The following is a 14,561-nucleotide window of genomic DNA, read 5'->3' as shown; positions in this document are numbered from 1 at the left end:
ACAATCAAACAAAAGGAAAGAACTATAGGGTAGAAGCATCATTCTGGGTGAGAAGCTGTATGTTCACTGTGGTGAAGGCAGCCTCCAGAATAATAAGACACTGGGAATAGTGGAGAAAGAAGTCTGGAAAGCCAGGAGCAGGGTCCAGAGAATACTATAGATTTCTTGTTCATAAAATCTAAAATGATCTGTTATTTAATCTTTCCTTATGCTTTATGATCTCTATTCTTGCTCATTTTCTTTTAAAAAAATTTTTTTTGTTTTTAAACCCTTATCTTCCATCTTAGAATTCATACTGTGTATTGGTTCTAGGCAAAAGAGTGGTAAGGGCTAGGCAATGGGGGTTAAGTGACTTGCCCAGGGTCACAGAGCTAGGAAGTGTCTGAGGCCACATTTGAACCCAGGACCTCCCATCTCTGGGCCTGACTCTCAATCTACTGAGCCATCTAGCTGCCCCTATTCTAGCCCATTTTCATCTTGACCTACATTTCCTCCACCCCTCAGTTCTCTTCTAGCCATCACTCTTAAATTGGTTATACTTTTCCTCTCTTCCCTCTTTTAACCCCTTGATGAACCAACTCAACTCTACACTATTATGTACTATTGAAGTAAAAAATATAGTAATATAGTAGATAGGATTTAAGTTGGTGATGGCAAACCTATGTAGCCATTTTCAGTGACACAGGCCACATACCGAGGATGAAACATTTGCTATAGTGTAGTGTAGACACTCTGTGCACTATAAATGACAATTCTACCTATATTAATTTATCTATTTTGGTTTATTAAATACAATTATACATTTTTGTTATTTAAACTATAAATATCATGAAATTATGGTTTTATTTCTCAAAGTGACACACCACCCAAGTTATGCTTGGTTTTTTAGCAAATTTTGACACACGAAGCTCAAAAAGTTGCCCATCACTGGTTTAGGTGGTTTTCTAGACACTTAGATGAAATATTCTTTAGGACCAGTTATCAGAAGTCCTTAGGTTTGGGAAGGCTTCCAGGGAGAAACTGACAAGTTATCACTCTGTTCTTAATCAGAGTTTTATTTTAAACTAGAACAGGTAAGGGAAAGGGAGTGGGATGATCTAACTGGGTATTAAAACTAATTCCTCGATTGAGGATGTGGACTCGAAACTACCACACCAATGCAACTACCAACAATTTGGAAATAGGTCTTGATCAAGGACACATGACAAAACCAGGGGAAATGTGCATTGGCCATGGGTGGGGGGAGTGCGGGGGGTGAAGGGGAAAGTAGGAGCATGAATCATGTAACCATGTTAAAATGAATATTAATAAATGTTTAAATTTAAAATAAAAAAATATTTAAAAAATGTTAAAAAAAAACCTAATTCCTCCCACCAAAGTCCAACAGGTTTGAATAGATGTTAACTACACTGAATCTCTACCTACAGATCCCAACTATCTGGGCTATCTCCTAACCAGAATCCCCTCCTTTGCTAGTATTCAGAGTAAGGGAAAGCTGGAAGGTACACAGGTCTACTGGGTCAAAGGGAGATGTCTCACAAACAGCTGTCCTCTGGGGTTGGCAGGAGTCCAGTAGAAAATCACAACAGCAGCAGGTATAGATCCAATAAGAAGGGGAGTAAAAGTTTTATTCACACAGTCCACCCATGGAGTTTAACCCAAACTCAACCACTTCCTAGAAGGTAAAAAGACTTATAGGATAAGTCCACACAAATAGGGTCCTCCTCAAGACAGCCATGTCCAACCAACTCTCCCACCAGAGCCACTGTCTCCAGGGTTCTGGAATTCACTCTCTGCCTCTGCTTTGGTACTTCCTGCTTCCTCTCTGATTTCCCTATAACGCTATGGAAGCCTTTACTCTATAGTATATAATTTGCATAGATTTTAGCAAGTTCTAGATGAAGTTCCTCACGACATTCTTGTGAAAAAGGTGAAAGAGTATTGAATATATGACAGTACAATTAGATGAATTTGGAATTAGTTGAATGGCCACACCAAAAGAGCAATGACTAAAAAAGTAATGACTAAAGCAAATGCTAAAGTAAAATGACATAACTTCCCCAAATCATGACATGACAAGCCCCGATCTTGGATGACTTCCATCATCCACTGCTCTTGCTCTAATCATGTAATATAGAGATCACAAAAGCACAATGATGGACTTACTACAAATTTGCATATCAAAATCTCTAGTTAACCCTCACTGCACCAAGACAAACATGTTATTCCTTCCTAATTGATTTACTGGCCTACTTGATTAATAGCCACTACTTCATTAATAGCCCTTTTCAGGACTTCTTTCCACCTTTGGTATCTACCAGCCACCTAGCTCTCACTTGGGCTTCAAAATGCTGTCACATGCAGTGGCCACACTTCAGGAAAGTGTTTCAGTGAGGGGTTAAACTAGATTGAGGGTAATAATCAACAGACTTCAATCCAATTGGTAAGTTGCAGGAGTATCAACTCCAGGCATGTGAAGGCTCCCCCAACAGTGGCACTGTGGAGCACTAAGAGCTTGGTTAGTTAGACATTGAAGAGGCCAGAATCATCCACTGCATCCAGAGCTACCATCTATCCTCTTGAATTTTGTCTGGCTACTTCAATGGCTTCTGGACTTCAATGGTTCTGGAAGAGAGAGTTAAGCTTAACTTTGTGCAATTAATCAATTAATCAAGTCAAAAGACATCACCAGTGATGTCATCTTATTCCTTTTCATATACAAAAGACAGTGACCAATCAATCATCACATTTTTTGAGTAGTTGTTTGATACATTCTCTGCTATCTTCAGTTTTCCCACAATACCCTTGCCCCTTCTCAGCTGAGGACCTTGTCCATGGAAGCTAAGATTCTTTTGATCTTGTTTTATTATTTCTTGATGTCTCATGAAGTCATTAGCTTCTAGTTGTCCAGTTCTAATTTTCAAGAAATGATTTTCTTCTGTCAGCTTTTGAGTCTCCTTTTTCATTTGGCCCATTTCTTTTTTGCATTGCTTTTACTTCTCTTCCCCATTTTTCCTCTGCCTATCTTAATTGATTTTTGAAATCCTTTTTGAACTCTTCCAGAATCTGAGTCCATTTCATATTTTTCTTTTGGACTTTGCATGTGTTTGTTTTGCTTTCATTGTCTCCTTGCTCTTTGTTTCCATAAAAATTCTCTATAGTTAGGTGTGTGGGTTTTTTTTTTATGTCTGCTCATGTTCCCAGCCTTTTTAAAGGTAGACTCTGTTCTCTGGGAAGTTAGGGCACCCTCTTAAGTTTCAGTCCTTCCTTGATGTTACCCTTAACCTTATTTCTGGGTTTCTGCAATTTTCAGTTCTTCCAAGATAGTATGATGGCCTATGGGCTGGAAGCTATGAGAGCCATCTCCCTCTGTTGATTTAGTTACCCCTTAGACCAGGGTGGGCAACCTTTTTGGCCGTGAGAGCCATAAACGCCACATTTTTTAAAATGTAATTTCATGAGAGCCATACAGTACTCACAGTGCACGCTCCTGTAACAGTGCACACTCCTATAATAGCGGCTAAAAAAAATTATCTTTATGGCTCCTGCAAAAAGAGCCATACGTTGCTGACCCCTGCCTTAGACTATGGATTGCTCAAATTTTAGCCTCAGGCTTGGGCAAAGGCTTTTGGTCTCACTCTGGGCTTGATCAGGTCAAGCACACCACACACAGCAGACTGCCCTGACCTGGGAGTCAGCCAACACCAAATTAACACCCTGGGGACTTCCCCTGCCAGGGATCAGAGGGCCCAGCTGAGGGTCTATTGACTGCCCCAAACTGGGATCTATGTCCTTACCCCAAGCCTGGGCTGGGACTCCTGGCCTTGTTCTGGGCCTACACAGATCGAGCTGTGTAGCACAGACTACCTTGGATGGGGAATTCTGGACATCACTACAGGTTTGCTTGGAATTTTAAGGGGTATGTGTTAGGTTGGACTGGCCTAGGCAGGGTCTCAGGGTCTGAATATTGACTTGGGCCCAGGATTAGAACCTATCACAATAGATGGAGTGGGGAGGCTTGCTGTTGGCTTACTCCTTACTTCTTGCTGTAGCCTCCTGCTGGCTGTGCTCCCCTCTCACTCCAGTGCTCCAGATGTTTTCTGTCTACTTTTCAGGTTGTTCTCTTCCTGAAAGTTGCTTCACTCTCTCTCCTTGTTGGTTCTTTCACTCCTATGTTTGTTTTGTGGCATTATTTTAAGATTGTTTGGAGAGGATTTTCATGGTGGTTTTGAGCTTCCCTCCTTCTACTCTGCCATCTTGGCTCCACATGGAAGCTAAAATGATTTTTCTCAGGCACAGGTCTTATCATCCCACCTCTCTGTTCAGTGAGTTCCAGGGGATCCATTATATAGTGGTCTTGGGATTTAAAGCTCTTCACAACCTGGCTCTTTTCTCCCTTTCCATTTTTTCACTACAGTCTATTCCACATACTCTTCAATACAGCTACAGTGGCCTGCTTATAGTTCTTACATCTCTTTTGTGTGTGTGTGTGTGTGTGTGTGTGTGTGTGTGTGTGTGTGTGTGTGTGTGTGTGAAATGACTATCATGTCTATAATCTGGTCCCTCATTTCTACCTCATGATTTCTCTGGCTTCCTTCAAGATTCAAAGCAAGTCCCACCTTCTTTCAGAGGTCTTTGTGGGGTCCCCACTTCCAGTGCCTTTCCCTCTCAGATTGTCTTTCATCTAATCTATATTTATCTTGTATATATAGCACATAGTTATTTACATGTTGTCTCTCCCATCACAGTGTGAGCTCCTTGAGGACAAGGTCTGTTTTTTTAACTTTCTTTGTATTCCAGCACTTAATACATAGTGAGGGAGCATATAGTAAGTGCTTAAAAAATGCTCCTTGACTGACTAATTCATTTTTGGGTGTGTTAAGAGAGATATACTGTCTAGGACCAGAAAGATGTTCTGGTACATTCTGCCCTATTCAAACCATTACTGGCATGCTGTGTTGTTTTAGGCACCAAATTTTAGTATTTTAGTAATAGCTACTGAGTCTAAAGAATTCCCATGATCTGAGAAGTATGGCACATTAATGATTGGTTTGCTTGAATAAAGTTTTATTTCAAGATATACTTTGAGAGAAGTTAGGTGCCTTAAGATGACCTTAAGAGCAAACTGCTCTTCAAGGTACTCCTTTCCTGCGTGGTGATGATTCTGGGGATTCATGAATCCAGTTAGAAGGAGTTTTCTCCATACCAATCAAAACTACTATAAGAGCTAAAGAATCTGTTTCTCTGGGAGTGGTTTCTGCCTTAAATAATGATCCTATTGTATAAAGAAGACTTTGTTTGAACTTGACCCATTGAAGATGGTATTTTTTGTGCTGTTTTCTACATTCAGTACAAATATTGAGTATGAGTCTAGGCTTAAGTAATCTACAGTCTAGGTAGAGCTGCCCTGTTTTCTGGTCTTTTACAGTGTGAAAATGCTCTAGAGCAGTGATGGGCAAACTTTTTAAAGAGGGGGCCAAAGGAAAGGAAATGCTCATCTGTCAGTCTGTTTCTAAAGCAACTTTATCGAAGTTTCATTATATTGTATCCTACTCATTGTATTCATCAGATTAGGAATAATGTCAGGAGGCCTGATAGAACATTTCAGGGCCCCCCTCCCCATCTGGCCTGTGGGCTTTAGTTTGCCCATCACTGCTCTAGAGCATGACATGCTTATCAGATTTGCATAGTAGGAAGGATAATTAACACATTCATATCAGAATATTCTGGGCGAGGCTTAACCCAGGTCTTTACCGTAATCCAGGTTTTGGAGTTAAAATGTACTGAGTAAATCATAGACCATAAAAATAATTGAAAAAACCTCACTTTACTAATTGAGACATTTTAAACAATCAAATTCTAAGTGCCTAGAATACAAAATACTCCTTTTATTTGTCCTACCCCACTTCTACCCCTAAATACTCAGAATAATTGCCCTTCTTGCTGTCAGAGCTCATGAGTATTCTCTGAAGCCATTTCCCACTTGGCTGGGCCTTTTTAATATTCAGGTAGCAAGGAACTAAATGATCTCCCTGAGCATAAAAGGACCACCAATATGTGCCACCAGAACTGCTATCTAGTGTGCCAAATGCCAGGTGGGACTCCTGAGGCAGCAAAGTAAATGAGAGAGGGGACTTGGATGGAAGAGAAAGGGAAGAAAGGACTTTTGCCCAAGCCGACTGCCTAAATGAGAGGCAGGCCTTCTAACACCCACATATCTACTTTGACAAAACTATGAAGTTGGCACCAGACCAAACAATCATCAAGAAAGCTATTAAGAAATGATAGTAATATCTTCCATCCCAACTTACACAAAAAACAGCCAGAAACAAGTATTCTTAGGCTATCGTTATCAGTTTGTACAATTTCCCCTTGACAAATTACTCCCCTTTTAAGTATGTCCTTATTTGGTTGTATGAAGACTATTAATTGATATATAAAATTATTAATTTGCTGAATGGGTGTTGCATAGAAAAAATACCATACTATTAGTCAAGACACCTGATTCTCATTGTTTTTGTCAATTTGCTATGTACTCTTGAACAAATTACTTAAGCTTTTCTGTTTATTCACATGTTAAAAACAGTTCCTTCCTTCTCCAACCTCATGGAGTCTTTTGAAAATATAATCACAAGTTAGACTTGAAAGCATTCTGAACTCTTTGAGAAAAAAAGATGTTAATATATTTATGAATGAGTTATATATTTATAATGGTTTCTTTTCTTTGAAGCTGTAAATGGACAAATCGTTCAATTTAAACTCTCAGACATTGGGGAAGGGATTACAGAAGTGATAGTCAAAGAATGGTAAGTTGACTAAACTTTTTTCTTGAAAAAATTCAATACTTATTCAAGAAGATAATCATTTAAATAATAATAAGCAGGATTCATGATTACATTAAATAATTATAATAACTAATTTTTATATAGCACTTACTCTGTGCCAGGCATTGTGCTAAGTGCTTTACAATTATTATCTTATTTGATCCTCACAATAGCCCTGGGAGTTAGGTACAATTCTTATCCCTATATTACAGTTGAGGAAACTGAGGCAAACAGATTATGTGACTTGCTCAGGGTCACAAAGCTAGTAAGTGCTGGAAGTCAAATTTGAAGTCAGGTCTTCCTGTCTCCAAGCCTGATGCTCTGTGTCACCAAGCTGCCACTTGTTATGGAGAAAATAGCCTTTTCAACTATGAAGGTATAGAACTAGTTCCAGCATTATGTTGTTGTTCAGTTGTTTTAGTCATGTCCAATTCTTTGTGACCCCATTTAGCATTTTCTTGGCAAAGATATTAGAATGGTTTACTATTTCCTTCTCTAGTTCATTTTACAGATGAGGAACTGAAGCAAACAGGGTTAAGTGACTTGACCAGGGTCACACAGCCAGTAAATATCTGAGGCCAGATTTGAACTTGGGAAAGTGAGTCTTCTTGACTTCAGGCCAGGCATTGTATCTACTGTGCCACCTAACTGCTGCATCCAGCAATAAGCTTGATGGTATAAAATGTATCAATTTGTGACAGTTATTTGAAAATCTGCCTATTGCTTTTTTGTTTTCTCATTTTTATTTTTTATTTTATTTTCTTCTCTTTGGAATCTTCTTTGCATGTTTTCAATTCTCAAAAAATAGAAACAAACCCTTGAATCATCCAGTGTCTAACAAGTGTCTAATAACAATGTAGCTATTCACATGTTTTTGAAATAGCACTTATGAAGAGCTGAGACTTGTACTTATTAGATGCAATGTTTATAAATTTGATATTGAAAAAGTTATTAAAGTTTGTAGTATATACCCTATGCTGAAAATAACTACTTTTGTTTTATTTTATGCCAAATGGTTTATTTATGTGATAAAATTGTAACTAACCATCTTGAAAGTTTTATTTAGATGCAAAAATTTCCACTTAACTTAAAATTCCTCTTCTCCTTTCCTTCAAACTGCCATATAAAAAATAAAGTAAAAAAAAAACCTACTTCCTCATAGTCAGTACATTAGCCGAGGATGCCAATTAGCCGAGGATGCCAAGATATGGCAATAGGAAACATTTGAAAAATTAGATTGCTTCCCTCTCCCCTTTGCCCTGATTTTTTTTTAGGCTGGAAAGATGAAAACTCAAAATGAATATAATTCAAATATGTAAAATCAAGAAAGGAATAGATGGGGAACATAGGTTTGTTGAATAGATTCCAAAGTTGTATAGGTAAAAGGCACTCTGAAAATTCATAGACATAAATATAAAATAAAAGGAAATGCTATTGTGCAAGTGTTTCTGTGAAAGCCATTATCTTAAAAGATCTTGAGATCAAAGGATTTAGAGCTTGAAGACAACTTGGAATTTATTAACTCCAGCCCATTCATTATACAGTTGGGGAAACTGATAAAGGATAGAAAATAGTATTATTAAGTAAGATATAGGCTAATTAATGGATAGTTAGTTTTTAAATGTCAATTAGGGATGTTTATTTCTTGGATTCACATGGAGAGCAGCTATTGTGTTGTACAAAGTACTGTTCTTTCAGAGACAGAACACTAAGTATTATAGTATGATATATGACCTCATATAGCAGGTATGTTCTTAGGATGTTTTTGTACTTTAAATTGTTTATATAATTTTATATTTTTTTCTTTAGGTATGTAAAAGAAGGAGATACTGTGTCTCAGTTTGATAGCATCTGTGAAGTACAAAGTGATAAAGCTTCTGTCACTATCACTAGTCGTTATGATGGTATCATTAGAAAACTCTACTATGCTCTAGAGGACACTGCCTTTGTGGGGAAGCCATTAGTAGACATAGAAACAGAATCTCTAAAAGGTATAGTAAAGTGCATTTATCCATTTTGCCAAATGTATTGCTGCTTTCTTTTTCATTTGACACAATATCCCCATTTAATTTAATTATTTTAAAGATGCCACACAAGTTTGTCTTTTCAGTATCTTTTATAGGGTTTTGATTGTGCTTTACCCAAATCGAAAAAATAAAAAAGGAACATGTTATGTAGCACATGAATTGATGAGTTAAGTTTGTAGCATGCCAAGTCACTGCTGTTTAGAAAAAGATGTACCTGTATATTAGCTGAAGATCAGATGTCCAGCAACTATAAAAAAAAAACCTCATTAGCTGGTGATGACTTTAATAGTCTCTTTCACCAGTAAGCTAAGAAATATGGGAAAATTTATAGGAAGGGGAGAGCATTTCTAATTGTCCTTGGCATCTGAACTCTAATTCAAATGTTTTATTTAACCCCTATGCTGCTTAAGACACTATGATAGGTACTGACAATGCAAAGGCCAAAACCAAACAATCCCTACCCCAAGAAACCCAAGTTCCACTGGCAAGATATAGCATGTATACAAGCAAGTCTATAAAAGTCTACAAAAAGTAATTTCAAAAGAAATAGAATAGAAAAATTAAAGAAAGAAGATAGAAAAGAGCAGTAAGCCAAAAAGAGAAGCAGTAGTCATGGAGATAGCAAATAGTAGTATAGGAAGTGAGGGACAATAGCTCTGCAGCCTGGGTGAGGTGAAAAGAGCAGACAATAGCCCTCCTCTAGGGCCTCAAAGATTTCCTTGGGCAGTACTGCAGCTGGGAGTGAGAGGGCTATTTGATCCATACTCATTTCAGTAATCACTTAGGACACCACTGTATTCAGGCACATCATATTCAGGAAGTGCTAAACTGAAAATTTTCCAACTAATAAGGTTCAGTGGTAGCTGATGTCTAGGTTTTAAAGCTCTGAGTGCTTATTTACTCTGTATCTGCTCATATAAATTGTGCTAAGTTTCTCTGAATTCCTCATTGATTATTTCTCATAACACAGCATTTCTTTACTTTCATATACCACAATGTTCAGCCACTTTCCTTCCAGTCCTTTACTAATAGAAATAGTACTGTATTCTGAAACAGAATTTACTTTGGTATTATAAAAAGAACATACACCTTTGTATTATATCAATTAGAGCAGACCAGAATTAGAAGAGACTGCTTTGAAAAGTATTTGGGTTACTTTTTAAGGCCTCAAGCAGAGGCTGGATGTTTACTTGGGTGTCTTCTTTATTTAGGATTACTTTTGGGTATAGATTAGCCCAGAGGGCTACTGAACTTTCTTCCAACTTTGAATTTCAACTACTATGATTCTTCAAACTGATAATTTTGGTTTTTGCAGATGTCTTGGTATTTTCAGTCCTGATTCTGCTATAAAACTGTATATCCTTGAGATACATCATTTAACCTGTGTGTTCATTTCTTCATCTTTAAAGTGGAAATAATACTTCTGCTTGTTTTACAGAGTAGTTGTGAAAACAAAGTGTTTTTGAAGTCTTTTGGAATAACTATTTCAGATAAAATCCAATTGTAATGAATACTGCCACATGAAAGGAATGAAGTGAATTGTGTCCTATGAGACATAGTTCTAAGTATTTTGTTGACATGGTTGCAATGAATTATTATCCAAATATTATCTTCTAATGTTTTATCTGGTCCTTGTCCATTTAACAGCAATTCTCTAACAAAACTATCCAATTCAGGGTAGTTTATATTGTAGATAAGAATTGGAGCTGAGCCCATTATAGTTTTCTGTTTAGCCAGCAATTTAACAGTAAGTCCTTTGGCCCTTCCCACAAGGAAATCCTAACTGAACTATTAAAATGCATATATAAAGGAGAAAAGTCTTATGTTTATCAAGCCACTCCCTTTTCTCTATTAAGTTTAAATATTTTTTTTCATCTACTGTTTTAATATTGTAAGTTGGTCTTCTGCTTGTGTGACTGAAAATGGCAGAAGGGTAGCTTTTAGCCCAGTGTTAAGAAAAACTTCATAATAATTATAAAGAAATAATAGCAGCCATGTTGGGTCAAGAGTGATAGGCAGTTACCTGCTTAGAATGCAGAATGAACTGAAGTGGCACGAGCCAGGGCAGTTAGAAAATTGCCTATATAAGGAACAGATTTGAACTACTCTTGGTATCAGTGTTGAGATATTAGGCAAGGGTGGAGTAGGGCTTAGGCATACCTTATTCTCTCATCACTCACAAACCAACTTCAACTACTGACTCATCCAACTGCATCCATCAACCTCAGTTCTCTGACTTACTATTAATAAAAAGAACTACACAAAGACAATTTATCATCAGCAAGGTCAACCTTGACCTAAGGCTGGGCCACCCAGGCCTGGCCAGGCTGCCAACCAAACAAAGATCCTTGATCAGTAATCATCATCTGAAGATCCAACAACTAGCTATCAACTTAGATCAACTTAGGAAATCCCATTTCCCACTTTCCCTCATCTACCCCATTTCCCCTCTTCCCTGAACTCTACAATAAGTAAATTTTATTTTCATGAAGCCAGCTTTACTTGCCTGTGATTCTCAAAGGTTCCAGTGAGAGGCTTCAGTTGTTAGAGTCCTGTGACAGCCAGGGAAAGGTTTTACCTTTAGTATTACCATCATCAAAGATTTAAGAGTCATCCGCAGTCAGAACAAGTTGATTAACTAATTAGTCTGATAGACCTAACATTTTGGTCTATTAACTTGTCAGTTAAGGGAATATAGTTATCTCCCTCAACTTGTTAGAGCTTCAGTTAGAACAAGAGGTCAGTTATGTTCCCCAATCAGCTGATTCCTCAAGTTCAGACTGCTAACCTTAACCAACTGTTTGCTCTCTTGGGATTGGAGTAAGAAGATTCCATACATTTCTTCTACAGTACCAACTATATATTTGGGGTTGACCTTTTGGGATCACTATTTTATCTAGGTGACCCATTAGGATCTTATAGCCCTAACTACTATCACAACAATCTCCAGTTAATTCCAGCACAACTCCCAAGATTTTCATAACAGTTTTTGACTGAGCCAGTTATTTGGAACTAGAAGCTAGCAAAGATAAAGGGAAAGATGGCAGTGGGAAGGATGATGTTTATCATCTCTAGTTTTAGCCATATGGTATATACCATTAGTAAGGATGCTTACACACTCTGGATTGAGACAATTCCCCAGTACTTGTTGAAGCTGATGTTAATTTATGACACTTATAAATGGTTGACAGTGAGCTTGGCTGAATTACTAGCATTTATACCAACACTAGGGACTGTCCTTGTGTACATATGTCAAGGAATTTGGGCGTTGAAAAAGGTTATTGAGCACGTTTGGGGGCAACCAAAAGAAGACAGTAAGAAGATCATTAAAGCATTAAAGGAACAGGTCAAGCAACTCATAGAGATTAATAAGAAGATAAGGGATGGACAACAAATGGATGCATACACTATCGTACATTTAGAGGTCATGGAAAAGCAACAAATGGGTACATGCACAAACGAAACAAAAGGCACTACTGAGGCAGGGAAAGAAAATGAACAACAAATAATAGTTTCTTTATACCCTATCATGAACAGAACCATTTTGCAGCCAGACTTGGGGATAGTTCACGTGAAAAGTTACAAAGAAGTGATCTTGAAATACTCCGTAGATTTCCCAAGTACTATCTACAACCACAAAGGTATGTAAAGGAGCTAAAAAGGGTCTTCAAGCTTTATAATCCCTCATTCCAAGACATTGAATTTCTTCTGACCAAATTTTTTTCGCCCAGTGAAAAGAACGAGTTCTTTGAAGAGACAAGAACAAACCAGAACTTGACCTCATGGCCAACTACTCATCAGGATTTGGAATTAACCACATGCAAACATGCAATACCTCATAAGGTGAGGGAAAGATCTCCTCGAGGTAATGCTCTTGCACACAAAGCGTCCAAACTCCTGGAACAAATTGGAGAAACTGAGGCAAGCAGAGGACAAGCACCCAAGTATTTATTTGGACATATTGGTAGAATCTGCAGAGATAGTGCTTGGGTACCGAGATGATCAAGCTCTAGAAGCCCTACAGAACATTAGACGACAATTCATAAAGGGAGCTGCAGTGCCTATCCAAAATTAGTTCTTGCAGAATTGTCCTCAATCGGAAAGCCTTTCCATTGAAGACATTCAATAGCATGCAACATACGTTCATGATTCCTGTGAAAAAGAATTAAAGGTGGCTAGGGAAGCTGAGTCTGAAAAGGACAATCTTATTGAAGACTTAAAAAGACAGCTAAAAGAGGCAAAAAAGCAAAAGGAAAGGGAAGAAATAAAGAATCTGACACTACAGACAAGCAGAGGGCAAAGCCAACCTAAGCAATCAGGCGGTTACACAAACAGTGCAAATAACACAGCCAAAAGGTGTTATCTTTGTGGCTGTGTAGGCCACATCTTAAAATTTTGTCGGTACAAGAAACAAATCCACTTTAACAAGCCTAACAATAATAATAACACACAGAGATATAACACAAGAAGAACACACTATAATGCAAAATGGGGTAACAACTTCAGGTACAATGATAGGAAGGATCATGGTCAGTGTTGCAACCACAACTGCAAAAAGTATACTGATTCTCTATCATTAGATCAGATGGAAGTGTATGTGAAACAGGGAGAAAGGCTGAAAGTATTATGAACTGACAGCATAGTTTTAACACTGCAGTGCAAGGAGAATGACTGCACTAGAGCAGATAAAATGGGAAACATATGCCATGGGTTGGGCAACAATGAAATTACTGAAGCTACTGTAGAGAAGATCAGACTGCTACTAGAGAAAACAAATGGCATGACATATCACAAAATGAGAAGAGAGGTATATGGGACATCAAGCAATGAGGATGATAGAAGTCAAACTACATATTCCTTACTAGTGTTGTGAGGAAGATTATTATTTAGTTATTAGCTTAGTATTAGTATTAGACCTAACAGGAAGGGCTAGAGAATTCCACATGGAATGGGGAAGCAGGAAGTGGCTTGCACTCTCTGAGAAGGACTCTATGGTGGTTGGGACAAGCAATAACTGATTCCCTGGGAGACCTCAGAGCTAGTGTAGTTGCACCCTGATTCCCTGGGATCCTGGAGTGTGGTGAAGGTTGGAAACAGAGGACATCTATCCTGCATGACAGAAGAGTAGGGAGTGATCTGTGATCTAGTGGACAACTTGCAGACTTCCTCTCCCTACTGGGCTACGTTGGACCATCAGTTCTGGAGGAGTTGGTTCCTGGCATCCTGAGAATATCTCTGGATTCTACTGTGAGGATTCCCACTCCAGTACTGTTATTCTCTGGGCCTTGCCTGGCTTAGGTCTTAGATTAGTGTAGATAAGTCCCTCCCTTGACTCTGTGGTTTGCCCTTAGCTTGTAAGAGTAGAATCCCTTATTCCCATCCTTTATTATTGTTTCACTCAATTAAACTGTTATAAACCTTTGCCTTTTGCCTGCTGGTTCCATAGGCCTTTGCCTAGGTGGGCTGAGTGACTGTTGGGGTCTGTTAACAGTTACCTCCTAGTAGTTAAACCTGGTCTTCCTACCTTGTTTGGTCCTGTCATCTGTTATTCCTGTCACCCTCACACCCCATTGTGAACCCACAGAAAATATTTAGTTAACTTTCCTGGTAATTCACCTTTACACTAGACAGTATGGTTATGTAGCATAAGGATTTAAAAGGGAGGGTTAGTAATTGCTTAGTGCAGTGATTCCCAAAGTGGGCACCACCG

General features: G+C 38.2%; 1 protein-coding gene across 1 annotated transcript in view; it reads left to right on the top strand.

Annotated features, from left to right (window-relative positions):
* The window catches only part of DBT (dihydrolipoamide branched chain transacylase E2), a 66,059-nt gene that overhangs the window by 14,366 nt on the left and 37,132 nt on the right, over window positions 1-14,561 (top strand). The window contains exons 3-4 of the mRNA XM_044672151.1: window positions 6,731-6,806; window positions 8,634-8,815. Coding sequence (XP_044528086.1) covers window positions 6,731-6,806; window positions 8,634-8,815 — 258 coding nt within the window. The remainder of the gene's footprint in view (window positions 1-6,730; window positions 6,807-8,633; window positions 8,816-14,561) is intronic.

This window comes from Gracilinanus agilis, chromosome 4, assembly GCF_016433145.1.
Source record: "Gracilinanus agilis isolate LMUSP501 chromosome 4, AgileGrace, whole genome shotgun sequence".
NCBI lineage: Eukaryota > Metazoa > Chordata > Mammalia > Didelphimorphia > Didelphidae > Gracilinanus > Gracilinanus agilis.
This window is presented reverse-complemented; position numbering and strand designations above follow the sequence as displayed.